At 37.5% G+C, this 17,196-nt stretch overlaps 1 protein-coding gene across 2 annotated transcripts in view; it reads left to right on the plus strand.

Annotated features, from left to right (window-relative positions):
- The window catches only part of Ahcyl1 (adenosylhomocysteinase like 1), a 38,518-nt gene that overhangs the window by 8,149 nt on the left and 13,173 nt on the right, over positions 1-17,196 (plus strand). For both annotated transcript variants that reach the window (XM_026402778.2, XM_077791191.1), the window contains exon 2: positions 16,010-16,121. In XM_026402778.2, coding sequence (XP_026258563.1) covers positions 16,010-16,121 — 112 coding nt within the window. The remainder of the gene's footprint in view (positions 1-16,009; positions 16,122-17,196) is intronic.

The raw sequence follows: 17,196 nt of genomic DNA on the forward strand, positions 1-17,196 counted from the left end.
TATGTTGTGTCTGCCTATAATGTTGTCATTAAAGTTTATTGAATAAAATACTATGAGAGGATCATCCCTGAGAGAAAATGAATGAACTTGAAGTCTTTTAGTGACTTGGACTCACTTGTCCTTTTATTGGACTGAGGCTGTTTTTCTAACTTCAGTCCCCTTCCTAATGGGTGGATAAGGGAATACCAAGAATTACAAGTGAGAATTTATTGAGAATTTCCAACAGTTTAGTCCTTGATAATGCCAGAAACAGAGGTGAGGGAGGAAAGGGCACTAGACACATGGCCTTCAGCCTGTTAGCACAGTAGCACAGAACACAAGGCAGTGAGCTCAGGTCTCTTTACACATAATGAGGAAGGTGATTTAAATTCCTCACCGTGGAAAGAAATTTTAAATTCTTTGCATTAGGGACACTTTGACAAAAGGTGAAATTGGTATTCTGGTTTACACATGCTCTGGATTTAAGGAACAGGAGATATTTACCTAGGGGTTTGAGCCTTGGGGGCCAATGATGAACACTTTGATTTTGGAATAAATGTTGGGACCTGAAAGGAATCGATGAATTGCTCTGCCTGGCAGTACTAAGCAAATTTCTGTGTCAACTTATCCTACAACCCTGACGGCCCCTTGTGATCCAGAGGCTAAACTTGGCACTTAAATGCCATATGTGCTCTTGTCTTTTAAATACCATTTAGGAATTGGGCCAAAGCTGTCCTAACCAAAAGTTCTGTCTCTAGTTGACACTAAATTTTGTGTTTCCTTAAAGTACATGACCAGCGGGATTTGAGGAAAGGGAGACCTTCAGAATTTGGCTGTTTGGGATGAAATATGTTCTTTGTAGAGAAGGAAAATGTATACAGTTGTTAAGGCAACTAATTCAGTTTCCTGTTGATGGCCAGGTGGTTCCAACTTCTGATTTAATCCTTTAGTTTTTAGTGCCTCACTTCTCAGCACCAGACTTCTTAGCAAGCAAGACAAGATTTCCAGTGCTCACTTATGGGGAGAGTAGCCCAGCTGGCTTGTCATGCTGGACTAAAATGAATTGTGAATGTTAATTATACTGATCAATACAGTGGCCTTGGTAACAGACTTGTAGCTGCTTTAGAATCTGTTTACTTCAGGTTTGTAACAGAAAAGAGACCAAGTTGGTTGGGGACATGGTGTTCTCACTGTAATAAGCTGTATTGTAAGTCCAAGAAAAATGCATCCTGTAGGGACTGAAATTGCTGCACCCCTTCCCCAGGATTTCCCATTGGGAACTTTACTCTGGAAGTGGTTTCTGTTCTTTTTTGCCAGTTGAGAATGAATCAAGATTGGCAAAGGCTTGGTTCTTTTTGGAGGTGGGGTAAAGAATATTTAAAAATCATAAAGCATAGAAGGAACCTGTGTTAAGAAGCACTTTATTTCTCTACTAGCTTGTAATTGGGAACCTTGATTTATTTACTTCTTAAAATATTTTTTTAGTTGTTAATGAACTTTTTTATATTTATTTATATGTGGTGCTGAGAATTAAACCCAGTGCCTCACACGTGCTAGGCAAGTGCACTTCTATCATTGGGCCACAACCTCAGCCCCTGGGTGTGGATATTTGATGGGATTAATTTTAGCCCTTACATTCAAGAGCTAGAACTTCTGTTGGGGGAGCATGGGGCTCATAATAATGCACATTCTTTTCTGACTCCTTAGGGAGGGGATTAGCTGAGTGCTGGGCATGTTTGGAATGAGAGCATATTGCCAGTTTTTACTGAATTTGAACTAAAATTTGGTAAAAATGCAGTCTCTGTTTTCCTCAGACTGGCTCTTTGTCATATTTTCCTGACCCCTTGTGGACCCATCAGACAGATGGTCTGACAAGATGGAATTGGTTTAAAGATAGATTCCCTACTTCCTTTGCCTTATTTGTTTGATTCTGAACAAGGCATGTCTAACCCATTTGTTCTCCGTGTTCCTTGAGTCAGTTTATCAAGAGCCTGGTAAACTCAATGGGCTTGTGTTTATTTCTTCAGGTCCTGCTTAGAATGTTTCTTAAATCACTTCTTATGGGGTGGGGAGGAATGGAAAGTATCCGTCACCTAAGGAGTTTTTTTTTTTTTTTTCAAAATAGTAATTACCTAAACTAGGCTTACTTAATCAGAATGGCAAAGAGGCTGAGAGTAACGGTGCATATGGAGAATGGGTTGACATTTTGAAACAGCTTCTCCAGATAAACTTAAAAGATTTCAGATTTAGAACCACTCTTACATGATCTAGAAAAACTGACCAAAATTATGAAATCTGGGAATGCAGCTTCAACCCATGCGGGATGACTTAGACTGTTAAAACTGCTGCTTTTTTACTTGTACATGACAGTAGAATGTATTTTGACATACTATACATAAATAGAGTATAACTGTTTCTTCTGGTTGTATATGATATGGAATTACATTGGTCATGTATTTATATATGCATATGGGAAAATAATGTCTGATTTCATTCTACTATCTTTCCTATTCTCATTCCCCTTCCCTTCCCTTCATTCTCTTTTGTCTAATCTAAAGTACTTTTATTCATTTCCTTCTTTGTGGGTGGGTAATATTCCATTATATATTCTCTCTACACACACACACATACACACACATTTTCTTTATCCATTCATCTGCTGATCTGCTGAAGGGCACTTAGGCTGGTTCCATAGTTTAGGTATTGTGAATTGAGCTGCTGTAAACATTGATGTGGCTGCATCATTGTAGTGTACTGATTTTATACCTTAGGGTATAAACCTGAGGGGTGGGATAGCTGCATCAAATGGTGGTTCTATTCCAAGTTTTCTGAGGAATCTCCATACTGCAGAAAGATAGCTTTGACTAAGTTAGTGAGCCAGATAGCCCGCCAAAGAGCAGATTTGAGACTCAAACAAAAAAAAAAAAAAGAAAGAAAAAAAAAAACACTTCTTTTTACTCTTGAAGGGTCTGTTGCTATTGCTTTATTGTCAAATAAGACCCAATGTTAATATGTCTCTTTCCCTAGAAAAGTTGGTGTTTGACTGGAAAGAATGGCCAGACCTCTCAGGGTTAGTACAGGGTGTGACGTGTACTATAGAAACATGAATGAAAGCTCAGAGGGAACTTGGGGAGAGAGAATTATGTAGAAAGCAGGGCCAGTGTGAAGGCTGGATCACAGTGAGTGCCCACAGTCCAGTGCCAGTTCTGCCTTTTCCTCTCAGAAAGCTAATCTCAAAATAGCCACAGGTCCACAACTCTTTACTGTAGGGTGGTCTTAACAGGAATATTCATTGTTCTGCCTAAGGTTTTAGGGAAGTTTTCCATACCTGTACCAAAAGATTGCCAAATAAGGACTATATTTAGACTGTTCCAGGCTAACCTTGTCAGATTCCAGTAGCAAGCAGAGCCCCTAGCTCTCCTCTGAGAAGTTAGCTCCAGGTGGTTCCAGTTCTAACTGCTCACCAGCACGTAGAAGAACCTGTGTTAGGAAACCTGCCATCCTGCTGTTAATATAAGGACATCTTATGTATGCTAAGTGATACATTAAAGCTGAGGGAACTATAATCACATACTAATTATCTTTATTTTCTGTTTTTAAAGAAGCTATTTAAAATGACCAGACTTAATTTCAGACCTCACTTCATGGGACTATGTAGAAACATTTTGCGGTTCTGTTAAGCTTGTAAAGCTGTACGGTTAAAACCTGCTACTCAGTTTTTGGAAAAGGTCTATTTCTTAAAAATCAAATATGGAGATTTTTTTTTTCATTAGTTGATTTTTTAAAAAAAAAAAAAAACTAGGATTGAGCTCAGGGGTGTTCTACCACTGAGGTACATCACTAGTATTTTCATTTTATTTTGAAACAGGGTCTCACTGAATTGCTGAGCCTGGCCTCGAACTTGCGTGCTCCTGCCCCAGCCTCCCAAGTCACTGGGATTACAGGCGTGTCTGGCCATTTTTCAGCTTTTTAAAAATATAATTGACAGGGCTGGGGATGTAGCTCAAGCAGTAGCACGCTCGCCTGGCGTGCGCGGGGCGCTGGGTTCGATCCTCAGCACCACATAAAAATAAAAGATGTTGTGTCCACCGAAAACTGAAAAATAAATATTAAAAAATTCTCTCTCTTTCTCTCTCTCTCTCAAAAAAAAATATATATATATAATCGACAAATTAAAATTGTTTTATTTCATTGTATTCAGTATGATGTTTTAACATATAATTATGGAATGATTGCCACTGTTAAGCTATTTAATATGTCCATTTCCTCACAGTTCCTTTTTGTATATACGTGATGGGAATGCTTAAGATGTACTGTCTTAGCAAATTTCAGGCATATAGTATGTTTTTATTAGCTGTAGTCACTGTGCTGTACATTAGCTCTCCTGAACTTATTCACCTCATAATTGCAGGATTGCAGATGTTGGTTAAAGGAACCGACATCACCTCATTTCCCTACTCTCTGGTAACCACCCTCTTCTCTCTGTTTCTATGAATTTGACATTTTTAGATTCCACATGTAAGTGAGATCATTTAATTGAATGCTTTAAATAAATATCTACTGTAACTATGAAATCAAGATTCAGTAGTCACATATCCCTTGTTACTTAAGTCCAGATTTTTTTAATAAAATTAGTAGCCTTACAAGAACTTTTTAAAGTCATGGGTCAGTTAGAGAGGTGGTACTAGAAGGTGGGAATGCATCAGTGACAAATTTTATCTTTTTAAAATTTTGACCCTACCCATATTTAATATGAGTGTTTTTGTATTGGGAAAATTCAGCTTTGTTAGATCTTTTGGAGATGTCATGTAAGATCTAAGGTAGCTTGAAGAGGATGCTCTTTGAATGGCATACTATAGGTGCAAAGAGAACTTAGTAAAATATTTTCAACTTAAGTACATGTTTTCTGATTGTGTTAACTTTAGTGTGTGAAAGAAGTTTCCTCATCACCATTCACCACAAACTAAATAAACCCCTTTTAAAAACATATTTAAAATATATTATCTATTGTACATTTAATAAATGGTAAATTCTTGTGAAAACAACCAATGAGTTTCCTAGGCATCTGTTTTATTTTAAAAAATATTGGTCAGTTTTAGCCATGCCAAATTGAAAAACTCCTTGTATAAATACAAATAGAATAATGCGAAAAGGAACTTCTGAGTAGATTTGTTTTGGGTAGTAACACAGTTGGCAGTAGATTGCTGGTGCAAACTCTTCCTCCCCACTTCATCCACAGAAGACCATGGAAGTAAGTGCTAGTGTGCAGCTTTTTGCTCCTATCAAGTTTGGACTCTGCCATTCTCCCTTCACCCTTTTTCAAGTCTAAGCAGCAGTACCTCTCAGTAGCAATTCATTAGCAACTTTAGAATATTATACTTCTTTATCCAGACCATTTGGCTTCTTACAAAGTTAATCAAGATTTGGGAATTCTTTTCCTTTTCTAAAGCTCACAAATGTTCTCTGATATTGTAAGCGCAGAACGCTTTAATGAAATGTAGACTGTTCTGTAAACTGACCCCTGGAAAAGTCAGGGAAAAGCTATTTCCCCAGCCAAAAGAAGGAAAATAGTACTAGTCTTGTGGATTTTTTTCCCCCTTTTTTAAATCTGTTGATAGAAAATTGCTGTAAGCAAGTCACTTAATCCCCAGCCCTGTACAGTTTTCTCATCTGTGAAGTATAGATACAACACTTAAGATTCCAGAATGTTCTGAAAATACAAATTCTCCCTAAACCTTAAGCCACTAAGATCGAGACAGAACTTAAACTAAAAAAGGGAAATCTAGGCATTCAGAATCTTGTTTACCATACCTATAAGTCTAGATTTTAAACTTCTTTTCTAATCAGCTTTAAGTAAAAATCCTGATCTAGTGCTTTCAGGTTGTAAGGCTTATTTTTTATATACCAAGAGTTAAATAAAAATGATTTGAAAACTATTTAGATCAGTAATAGTCTTGCAATGTCATGGATAAAATTTGCCACATAACCTTTCTTAAACAAACAAACAATTCTGACTTCTGGTTTGCCATCCAGGTAGAGCCAAAAAATCTTTGGCTTTGTGCTTCTGACCACTTTGCTTAGAAAATGGCTGTTCAAAAACTCATGGATCAGGAAAACTCAGACTTTGTATTTGGGTCTGGAGGTAGACAGGATGGAGAATTGTATAGTATTCATCTTGGAACAGTAGAGAACTCTTGTTTTTAAATAGCTCCAGAGAAGCTGCAGCCAGCAGTTCTTTTCAGTCAGCTTGTTTCTTGCAAGTAGTGATTTTATACTGAGTCTTTTATCTAAAATTGAATATATACTTCCCAGGGTAGGTAGAGAATCAAGAAGAATGGCAAATATCACCTCTCTGGAATGAAAAATACCATTGTGTTTTTAAAATGGTTTGATGTGGGGCTAAGGTTGTGGCCCAGTGGTAGAGCACTTGCCTTCCACGTGTGAGGCACTGGGTTCCATCCTCAGCACCACATTAAAAAACAAAAAGTATCGTGTCCATCTACAACTCAAAATATTTTTTAATATCAGTTTGATGTGACTGACAGTTTATTGTGTATGTGTTGTGTCTGGTCTTTCCTTCTAGAGACTTAATTTTTTTTGTTTTGTTTTGAAGAACCATGGAGGAAAAAATCAGCTGCATATGATCTTTAAAAGGCTTTCTCTTTGTCCTTTGAACTTGAAAATATGCAGTCTAACTACAGGATGGATTCTGAAGGGTCCTGTTGACCCACTCTGGAAACAACACCTGTTACTAAATAGCAGCTATTTAACATTAGGTCCTTAAAGTTAGATTTGTATTTTGTTGAGATTTGATGACTTTTCCCTTCCCTGAGACTATACTTTATGGAAAACTGGATGGTGACTAAAAACTTAAGTGGTTTCTATCTCATTTGCCTTTGTTGGATGTTAGCCTAGGTTTCAGAACACTGACTTTCATAGACTCAGCTGCCACATATTGGGAACTACTTATAGTTTTTCTGCTATCCATGTACTACTTGGCAAGGACTTCCATTTCTTTTGCCTCTAGTTAGACATAGCTTAGCCTTCCCAAATACTGTGCTGACTCACAACTGGGTTTGCTCACTTAAACAAATATATGAATTTAAAACAAAATAGACCTCATTTAGATTAGACTCTCAGATTTGGTTTGTTACTTTGATGCCCGGGACTGAACCCAGGGGCACTGAACCACTGAGCCATATGTCTGTCCCTTTTTTTTTTTCCTCTTGTTTTTTTTGTCTTTTTTTTTTTCCTCCTTGCTTAGGGCCTCACTAAGTTGCTGAGGCTGGGGATGTGGCTCAAGCAGTAGCACGCTCGCCTGGCATGCGTGCGGCCCGGGTTTGATCCTCAGTACCACATATAAACAAAGATGTTGTGTCTGCCGAAAACTAAAAAAATAAATATTAAAAAAATTTCTCTCTCTCTCTCTCTCTCTCTCTCTCTCTCTCTCTCTCTCTCGGAAAAAAAAAAAAAAAAAAAAAACTTGCAGTCCTCTTGCTTCAATCTCCCAAGTCACTGAGATTACAACTGTGTGCCACCACACCTAGCAGAATTATCCTTGTACATTGCTAATCTTCTTCCATCATAACAAGCTAAGAAATTACAGATGACATTTGCTCAATTCATGTGACTACCTTCCAAAATGCCAGATATCCCATCTTCATTCTAGTGCCATACATGGATTGTTGGCTTTCAGTGTTAAATTTTCTTCCCATAGACATTCGTTTGAAGAGTACAGGTTTGCCTATTAATAAGGAATTGATGGTCTTAAAAAAGATCATCCCAGCATATCTTGCAGTAAGGTTTGCCAGTTTAACTTCTTGAGAGCTTCATTTAAAATCAAGATTGACTTTAAAGAGAAGCACAGATTAAGGCTAACGATGACTCCTTATTACAAACTTACAAAGTGAACCTAGGAATCTGGCTTTGTCTTTCCCAAAGAGAGGGAAAATAAATATTTATTTGCCTCTATAAAAGCCAATGGAAGAATAAAGAAGCTGCGGGGTAGCCCATACCTGTAATCCCAGAAGCTTGGGAGGCTGAGGCAGGAGGATTGCAAGTTCAAAGCCAGCCTCAGCAAAATTGAGGCGCTAAGCAACTCAATGAGATCCTGTCTCTAAATAAAATACAAAATAGGGCTGGGCTAAGTACCCCTGAGCTCAATCCCTGGTACCACCCCCACCAAAAAAAAAAAAAAAAAAAAAAGAATAAGAGGCCAATGAAAATGTGGCATGAACAGTTACAGGAGTAGGACTAGAAATGAGACTTCTCTGAGTATACCTTTAAAACTTCTGATTCATGAAAATATTTTTATATGTCAGAAATAAGATTAAATCAAAGAGAAAAAAAGGAAATCTTAAAGTTACTTATAAGTAAGTTTAAAGTATCAAATCTAGCATACTATATCAAATTGATTATACAATATTCTAGTACTTTGACTATATATTCTTTCTGAAATATAGTCTAAAGACAAAAAGAATTTCAGTGAAATCTTGATCACTGAGGAGACTGTTAGTAATGAGATTAGTTTTGTCCTTTTAAATCTATTTTATGTATTAATTATAGAATATAGCAAATAAGTAAATATATTAGTGTTACTAGGGACCAAGATTTTCAACATAAAAGAGATACAAATAGGAAAATTAAGTTTTTAAGGTAATTTTAAGTTTGAAATATAAATATCAATATAAAAAATCAGCATGAACTAATGAATAAAACAAAGACTTATTTCTCTACTGAATGAACCTAAAAGCTTTGAGACCTTTGATAGCAAATATCATACCTTGTATCCAGATATTAGTTTCCCACTGAAAGAAATAAAACTTGGAGAAATGGCTGAAAGAACAGTCAACTTGGTATATCTTCTTTTTTAAAAAAATATTTTTTTAGATGTTGATGAACCTTTAATTTATTTATATGTGGTGCTGAGAATCGAACCCAGTGCCTCACACAAGCTGGGCAAGCCCTCTACCACTGAACCACAACTACAGCCCAGTACATCTTCTTTTGTCAAAAAGGAGGGAAGTGCTTAAATGGAATGTCAGAAGGACAAAAGATCTGGCTTGTAGGAAGCACCCACTGGCCCAGCTTGGGGGTCAGTATGAGCATTTGGTACACTTAATGTATAATTGCGTGTAACATTGACTATGAATGACTACTAAAAAAGGAAAAGCAAAGGCTGTCTTCATAAAAGAATGCCAGCTAATGTGTGTGGAAGAAATGAACAATTATTATTTTATAAGCCCCTGTCATTAATTGGTTCGTGCAAGAATTATTAACAGATGGTGAAGTCACTAGACAATAAGATATTCACCATGATGTTATTTCTCCCCACAAATTAACCTTTACTTGCTGAAGAGAAAATGTATCTTTCAAGGGAGAGATCTGATGGTCTTGCTCTAGCCAAGGTTTCATGTTAGTGTCACTAATGGTGCAACAACCTGACACTGTGCCTCCTACAAGGGGAAATATATGACATCATCTATATATCGTACCGTTAAAATTGCCAAAATTTTAATCTCTCTAATCAAACTGAATTTGTAGTTTACAGGAAGGAAACAACCTGAAAAATTAAGGAAATGGGAGATTCTATGAGAGAGCTGGCCTGGATTCATGAGCTGGAAAAGCAGAATGTTTTAGATTAGCGGAGGCTCAAGGAACCTATTGTATTTAATGAACCTTTATTCCATCCTGTGTTGGAAGATTGGGGAGGCAGTTGGTCCTCAACTGTGAAAAATAACCTTGAGAAAATGGAGGAAGTTCAGATAGTCTGGACATTAGATAATATAGGATTACTGTTAATTTTCTCAAGTGTGATAATACCATCAAAGTTCTGTAGGAAGAGTATTCTTATTCTTTGAAGATGCTTTCTGAAGAATTTATTAGTGGATTTTTGTGTTTGCTACCTTTTTTTTTTTAGGACCATATGAAAGTATGATGTACGTGTATATACAAAGAAACGTAAAATGGAACATAGAAGACTATGTAAGAGGTACCCACTGGCCCCACTTAGGACAATATGAGCATTGGGTACACTTCATGTATAATTGAGTGTAATGTAGCAACTATGAATGACTAGGTGGAGAGTATACAGGTGTCCATTCTATTACTTTTTAATTTTTTTCTATGTTGAAAAATAATCATAATAAAGTCAAAAAAGAAGTATTATTACAGCAGTGGTGCAGTGGGTAGGGGTGGAAGAAGACTTCAGTATCACTAAAATAATGAGTATGTTCCAGGAACCAGGACTTCTTCTGTCACCTCTGCTGGTTTCCTTTTAAAAACATTGTGGTGAGAAAAGAGGAAATGACTGGCACATTTTTAAATAATATTGGTACTGGGATTGAGAGTGAGAGAAGTATGGACAGTTGAGGCTCCTGAGCAGGTAGATGGCTAAACAGGTATTGAACCAGTCTGGGTGTATGTTATGTTCTGTTGTAAAATTGTGGTTTGGGAAATTTTAAGAAGCCCTTCCCTAGTCTCTTGATGCTATTTTTTAAAACCTCTTAATTTTGCCTGTAGTTGTAGTACTACTTGTACTGACTGGAGCACTTTAGGAGATGGTAGAAAGCCAGTGAAGTGTTTTGTCTCCTATGAAGAGAAGAGTTGCTGAAAAGATAAAAGTCCTGGCTTTTTGAGAGAGTTTTTCAAACTTTTTTCTCAATTTTAAGTGACTCAGCAGTGTGGGGCCTGATACTGCCTCAGCCCTTCCTCCCATCAGCATTGACAGAAGATCAAGTTGAATCCCATTTTGAAAAGAGTATTTCTTCTGACTGTGGAATTGGATTCCAGCTGTGTGTGTGTGTGTTATATCCAGTTACTATTGAGACAGACACACAAGGGTGGAGTGGGGGAGGGAGATACATGCTGTGATTAGTCAGCCTCCCATCTCCCTCCCCCCTAGAAACTCAGGCTCCATATGGGGAGACTGAGAACAAGAAACTTGAGACTGGGAACGAGGGCAGGGAACAGCCAAAACCTGCTCAATCTCAGAAGACTGATTTCCGCACCAGGGAATGGAAAAAGTTGCTGAAGGTGGTTGTGGGTTGACTCTGTGGCCTGAGATTGATTCTCTTTAAGTTCAGTTCTTTAATAGTGGGAGCACTGTGTTGGGAAGGGGATGCCCTTTTGGGGAACTTCTTTACCTGACATGAAAGATACTCAGACTTACATATTTCTTGTACCAAGAAGGTTGGTGTTTATTGCTGTTTCTTTGGGATTCATCGAAATGAGAACCAGACTGATTGGTGGTAAGTATCATGAAAAGATATTGCGCTTGGTTAGGCTGGCTGGAGACCCCTTTCCTTTCCTCTTAAAAGGGAGTAGGTGAAAGTAGAATCTATAAAAGAATAAATTAGCAGAAAGATGTATGAAAAGGGAACTTGAAAAGGTGGAAGGTGTTGTAGCATGTTGCTTAGGAATTGACCTTGTTAAAATCTCTAGCTTCTGATAGTCACTTTTTTGCTCAATGCTAAAGTGTTAGCTAAGAAATATGCTGACCATAATTTCTAAACAGGAAAAAGTCTCTGAGCATAGAATCCTAGAGGGGACAATGGAACAGAATATATGAATTTAGAAGTGTCCCAGAAAACTGATAGTGTACCAGAAGAGGAATACTAGTCCTTCAAATTATCCTCAGCAGTAAGAAAGACTGATCCATACATGTTTAAGGTATGCTTTCTTAATGATTTGTTTCCTAGTAATTGATGTTTACCTTAGAGTCTAGTTCTTCACCCTTAGGAGGAAACCCTTTTGAGAAAGCTAAAAGCTTTTGATAAGCATGTGAAATAACAAGTTTAATAAGATGTCTGGCCTAACCTAATTTTTGGAGGCTTAAGTTACTATCCAGATAAGACAGTGACGACTACAGTATCCAGCATGTTCCTAAAGGAGCAGTGAAATTCCATGGCAAAGCCATTTGCATTATCATTACACTTTGAGTCAAAACACATCTACAGATTTTTAAGGGACCTTATTTCCTTGAATAAATCTTTCCTAAAGTGCATTGTGTACTTAGTGTACTTTAGTCAACAAATGTGATGACTAAAATATAATGTACCATGGGTATTACCGTGATCAGCATTCCTTAGCCATAGAGTCCACATGGTTAACCACATGTGGTAGTTTTTAATTGTCTGAATCAAGAGAGAGAAGGCAAAATTGGATAGGACCTGGGAAGGAGGGAGGCTGAGCTGTTAACATTTGAGTATTTAGGATATGTGTTTGTGAAAATACACTCAGAATTTCTGATGGGAAAACAAATATTAATTAATGTCAACTAAGCAAGTAATATACAACAGTTGTTTTTCTCTTGAGGTTTATAACTTTTTTAGATTTCCTGTGATTCCTTTGATTTGGTAAGTTCTATATAACAATTCTTTAGGCTCACCTGTCAGCAGGCTTACCACTAGATGGTGGATTTAAAGTACCCCAAATTATTTCTTCAGTAGAGCTTTTCTTTAACATTCTCAGTATGACATAGAAGAAAGTCAACCACCATACCTGCTAAGCTATTTGAAGAGGTACTTTAAAATAGCACATTAAACTGGCCTGATATTTAATTGGGTTTTTAAGACACAGCAAGTAGACTTCTGTATTTGGATGTGCTATTTGAAGAATGAGTCAATCTGACCTTCTAGCCTTTCTCAGATGTGTTACTAGTTCTAGAGTGGAACGCTAGTGTGCTTGTTCAGTTGTAAGCTGGATGGTGAGCAACTACACACACAATAATATTTAACAGACATTTTTACTTCAAGGTACTTTTTGACACTTTATCTACTTTTCCTCTTCTTCCCCGTGCTGTTATATTTAGGTCTAGTATTTCTTACAGATATAGATTTGAAGAAACTCTAAAGCACAACTTTAAGACAATGTGTGGAAGAAATCATGGTGATAGGAAGTAATATAAACAGCACAACTTTGCAGGCATCGTTTGGTTTTCTTTTCCGAAACCATATTTGACTTAAATGCAGTCAAATTGAGTCCAACTCAATCAGTGGTCTATTTGAGGTCTCATTTCAGTGGAGAGGAAACTGACATCCAAAAGTTGCTTTGGGCAGCAGGGTCTTCATTTACAATGTAAAGGTGAAGAACACTCTAGAACGCTCTTCTCTTAGGGGAAAACAGAGCTGCTAGCTGGGAAGGCAACTGGTGCAGCTAGGAGGCCTGGAGGAAACTGGCAGAGCAGACACTCAGCAGCATCAGCTGGGATATGGGCTGTGTGCAGTGTGTAGTTGGGCTGAGAGAGAGACAAGGTTATCATGAACCTGTGTGTTGCTGGGACGTAAGAGCTGCAGGAATAGACAGCCACCCATCTACATCAGAGCCTGGGTTCATGTTCTGCCCTCTTCAGATATGGACCATATCATTACTTGAGAGGTGGGGTGGCAGGAGCATCACTGCTTGCCACAGTCTAATATTTTATTTTTATTTTATTTTTTTTTTTAAAGAGAGTGAGAGAAGGTGAGAGAGGGGGAGAGAGAGAGAACTTTAATATTTATTTTTTAGTTATTGGCAGACACAACATCTTTGTTTTGTATGTGGTGCTGAGGATCGAACCCGGGCCGCACGCATGCCAGGCGAGCGCGCTACCGCTTGAGCCACATCCCCAGCCCAACAGTCTAATATTTTAGAGGGGAGGATTTTGCTAAGCTTTAGGCTGCTGATGAGCTTATTAATGCAAGGGGAGATTAGGAGTATCGATTCAATTCTTAAGTTGCTGAAGAGACATTTCTAACTTGCCACATACACTTCTTTTATTTTTTTTTAATCTAAAAATCTGCAAATGTTATTGCACTTCCCTCCCCTACCCTTACCCCCCACATAGGTAGTGTCTGGGAACATGCCCAGAACCTTTTGTAAAAAAAAATGAACAAGAGAGGGAATCATAACAGCCGGAGAGGAGAGAGCTTCCAAACGACTGCCCATGCCAACAGCAGGGAGACTGGTGGAGGAAGGGCTGCCTCTGTAGGCTGTTAAGAGGCACTGGTGGTCTCTCCACTGTGTATTTTTTCCACTACCAAAATAACTTCATACTGGATTGAAAGTCATTACCTTAGTGTTGGATTAATCTCTTCAGTCAAACTAGCTTTGCCAACTGCAGAAGTCATATGAATGTGCAGTAGACAATCCTGTCTAGAAGGGCAAATGCTAACCTGTGGCCCTCTAGATGAGGTTTTTCTTGTTTGATTGGTCGGTTGGGGTTTTTTCTTTTTCTTTGAAAAACTATTGTGCTTTTGACATTTAAGGTATTTAAAATTAAAGTTTTAGCACCTAAACTAAAAATTCTGCTTTGGATAGACAAAGATACTTGTTAATCATGTTCTGGTAAAGTATGTGGTTCATCTTGAGTCTCTGTGGTTATCATTTATCTTTGAGACTCAATTGGCCTTATATAAGAAAGGATTTTGAAATGTTTACTCATTATACAGAAATTTTCTGAATGGTTTCTTACATGTATAAGACCCTGAGCTGAATACCACAATATGTAGCTTTACCCTGCTCCGTGTCATAGAATCTGTCTTTAGACTTAATAAAACAGGCTGCAGACTTTGCCCCCTTGGTGTTTCACATGGTTGCCTAAGGGGAAAGCTTGCCCAGTTAGATATTGAGCAAGATAAGCTTTAATTAAAAATACACTGAGGTTTTTCTTGCTGGCCTGTTGTCCAACTGCATTCTCTCCTTTCATTGTTCATGTGAATCATTGATGATAGAAAGTTGAAAGCATGAGCCTGTATTCCTCTGATTTCTATGTTATGACCTGTGGAGTCTCAACAATTCACTTTTCAATTTGTTCATAATGGCTGCCTGCACCTAGGCTGCACATTTAAGCTTGAGTCTTACACTAGAGGTTGATGCTCCTCCAGCTGCAGGAGGGCAAGGTCATACAACTGTAACTGAAGAATAGTTAGTTTACTGTTCCTGTCTCAAAAGTGGCTGTAACCATGTTGCTTGCATTGTGCAGCGAAGATTTTAATTGGAAATGGTGGGTGTACATGTACAGGAATGTTTGCTAAAGACTTGGCTTAGTGGATTCTCCATGGGAACTTTTTTTAAAAGAGTTACATTGTTAGGAGAATTCAGTTTCTCAAACCATTCTGTTATTTCAGAAAAGTGAAGTTTGGGAGTTTTCTTTTTCTTTTTCTTTTTTTTTTTCTTTTTTAGATTTTGAAGAAAGGGTTCCTCAAAGTTTAAACAGGAATTCATGGGGAATGTTTAAATCACATGATATAAGTTAGTATTTTCAAATATTTTAGAAACATCCATTAATTTGTGTATAAATTATAGTTAACTGCAAGCTATTTATTAAAGCCAGTCTTCCAAATATCCTTCAAATAGTCATCTAATTCTGATTTATTTAAGGAAACTTTTAATAGTTTGCCAAGTCATTATTCTCTCCTTAAATTAATCTCTCTTTCATTGGTATATTCTGATATTTTAAATTTTTACAGTTTATAGAAGGTTCTGGGGATACTACATTAACTTTATGATATATAGACACATGATTGGGTTCTGAGTATTGGCAATCTAATGCCAATCACCGTTTCTAGGCATCTTTTCATAATTCTTCAAAAAGCAAGACCACAGCCAACTTCACATTAATAATATGCTACAAGAGAATATTCTGGTGAAAAAAAGAAACAGAAGTACTATGAGATCTGTCTTCTGATAGAGTTGTGAGGGAGGGTAAAAAGTTAATGTGTCAAGGTTATAAGAGGAAAGAAAATAAAATGGAGAGAGATGGATAAAATTGGGCAAATGCTAAAGAAAGTTGGCCCATAAGCTTTTCCCCTAACCCCAAATTTTGTTGAAACATTTGGGGAGGAGCAGTAATTAGCATTTTGGGAGAAATCAGAGAGCAGCCTCAGCTGCTCAGAATTAGATGACTATTTGAAGGATACTTGGAAGACTGGGAGAGTTTATTAGGAACCATGTGGTAACATTGACTTTTAGGGAAGATAATATATGGCCTTAGAATTCTGAGGTACAGAGATATGTAGAATTTCCTCAACATTTTTGCTTTCTCTTTCAGCAAATCCAGTTTGCTGATGACATGCAGGAATTCACCAAATTCCCTACAAAGACTGGCCGAAGATCTTTGTCTCGCTCCATCTCACAGTCCTCCACTGACAGCTACAGTTCAGGTAGGTGTGAACTTCATGTTCACTCTGATCTCTTCCCTGTTCTCTACCCAGTGCTCTTCACTTAACTAGAATCTGAAAACATACTTTATACCAAGACTTCCTGTCAACTGTTAATTAGTAATTAGGCAATGGGAATGTGCCCAGCCAAGCTTGTAGCTAGGGAAGCTTTTGTCATCTTGAGATTTTCTTCCCCTGGCTGTCTCTGTGTGTGGTCTGTGGCCAGTGCCTGGTTGGTAGTACTGGGCCAATTTTGATTCCCACATTTGTCCACCCACATTGCAAAGAGAGGGAATCAATGTTATTTTGGCTGACAGAATTGGCCTTGAAAAGAACTATTTGGAAGAATAACTTCTTTGTATAAAATACACACTGTCACTTATCTCTTTCTTTCTTATCCAAGACTGTTTAAATTGTAATGATGACAATTAGTATTTCTGCTCTTTTCATTAACTAGATTGCCTTATGTTGAAGTATACTTCCCTGATAACCTCTGGAGTGGGAAAAATACAGACTACTATACAGTGATTACAGCTGTTTCTTTTCAGTTCTCTCCTCTAATCTTAGCCATCTAAGTCTGTTTCTACTGAATCATGCCCTTGCCAACTCTAGACAGGGTGTTGAGAAGAGAATGGAAGAGAAGATCAGATCTTACAAATTGAGTTCTAAAAGAAACATTAGTGACATCTAATATAACCTCTTCATTGTTCAGCTGAAGAATCATTGTTAAAAGATTAAGAGGCTTGTCCAAGGTCACCAGTTGCTGTTAATGTCAACAAAGAGATTAGTACCAAAAGCCATTCATTGTCCTTTGCCAAAATATTGTTTGCATTGTGTTACTAACATTAAGAGCTAGGCTTAAGGTATAAGGAATGTTTTTAAGAAAAGAAAAACAAACAATTATAAATAAATTTATAAATAGCTTTTATATGAAGTTACTATTTAAAGTTGATCATCTTAACAGACTTTCCTAAGGCTGGCAATAGAACCAGATCTGTTCGCCTTCTGTGTCACTTTTTTTCCTCTCTGTATTCCTTGAGTATAGTCTAGAGTAAAATCCGTTTTAAGCCTCTCTTAC

This window comes from Urocitellus parryii, chromosome 11 (assembly GCF_045843805.1).
Source record: "Urocitellus parryii isolate mUroPar1 chromosome 11, mUroPar1.hap1, whole genome shotgun sequence".
NCBI classification, from domain to species: domain Eukaryota; kingdom Metazoa; phylum Chordata; class Mammalia; order Rodentia; family Sciuridae; genus Urocitellus; species Urocitellus parryii.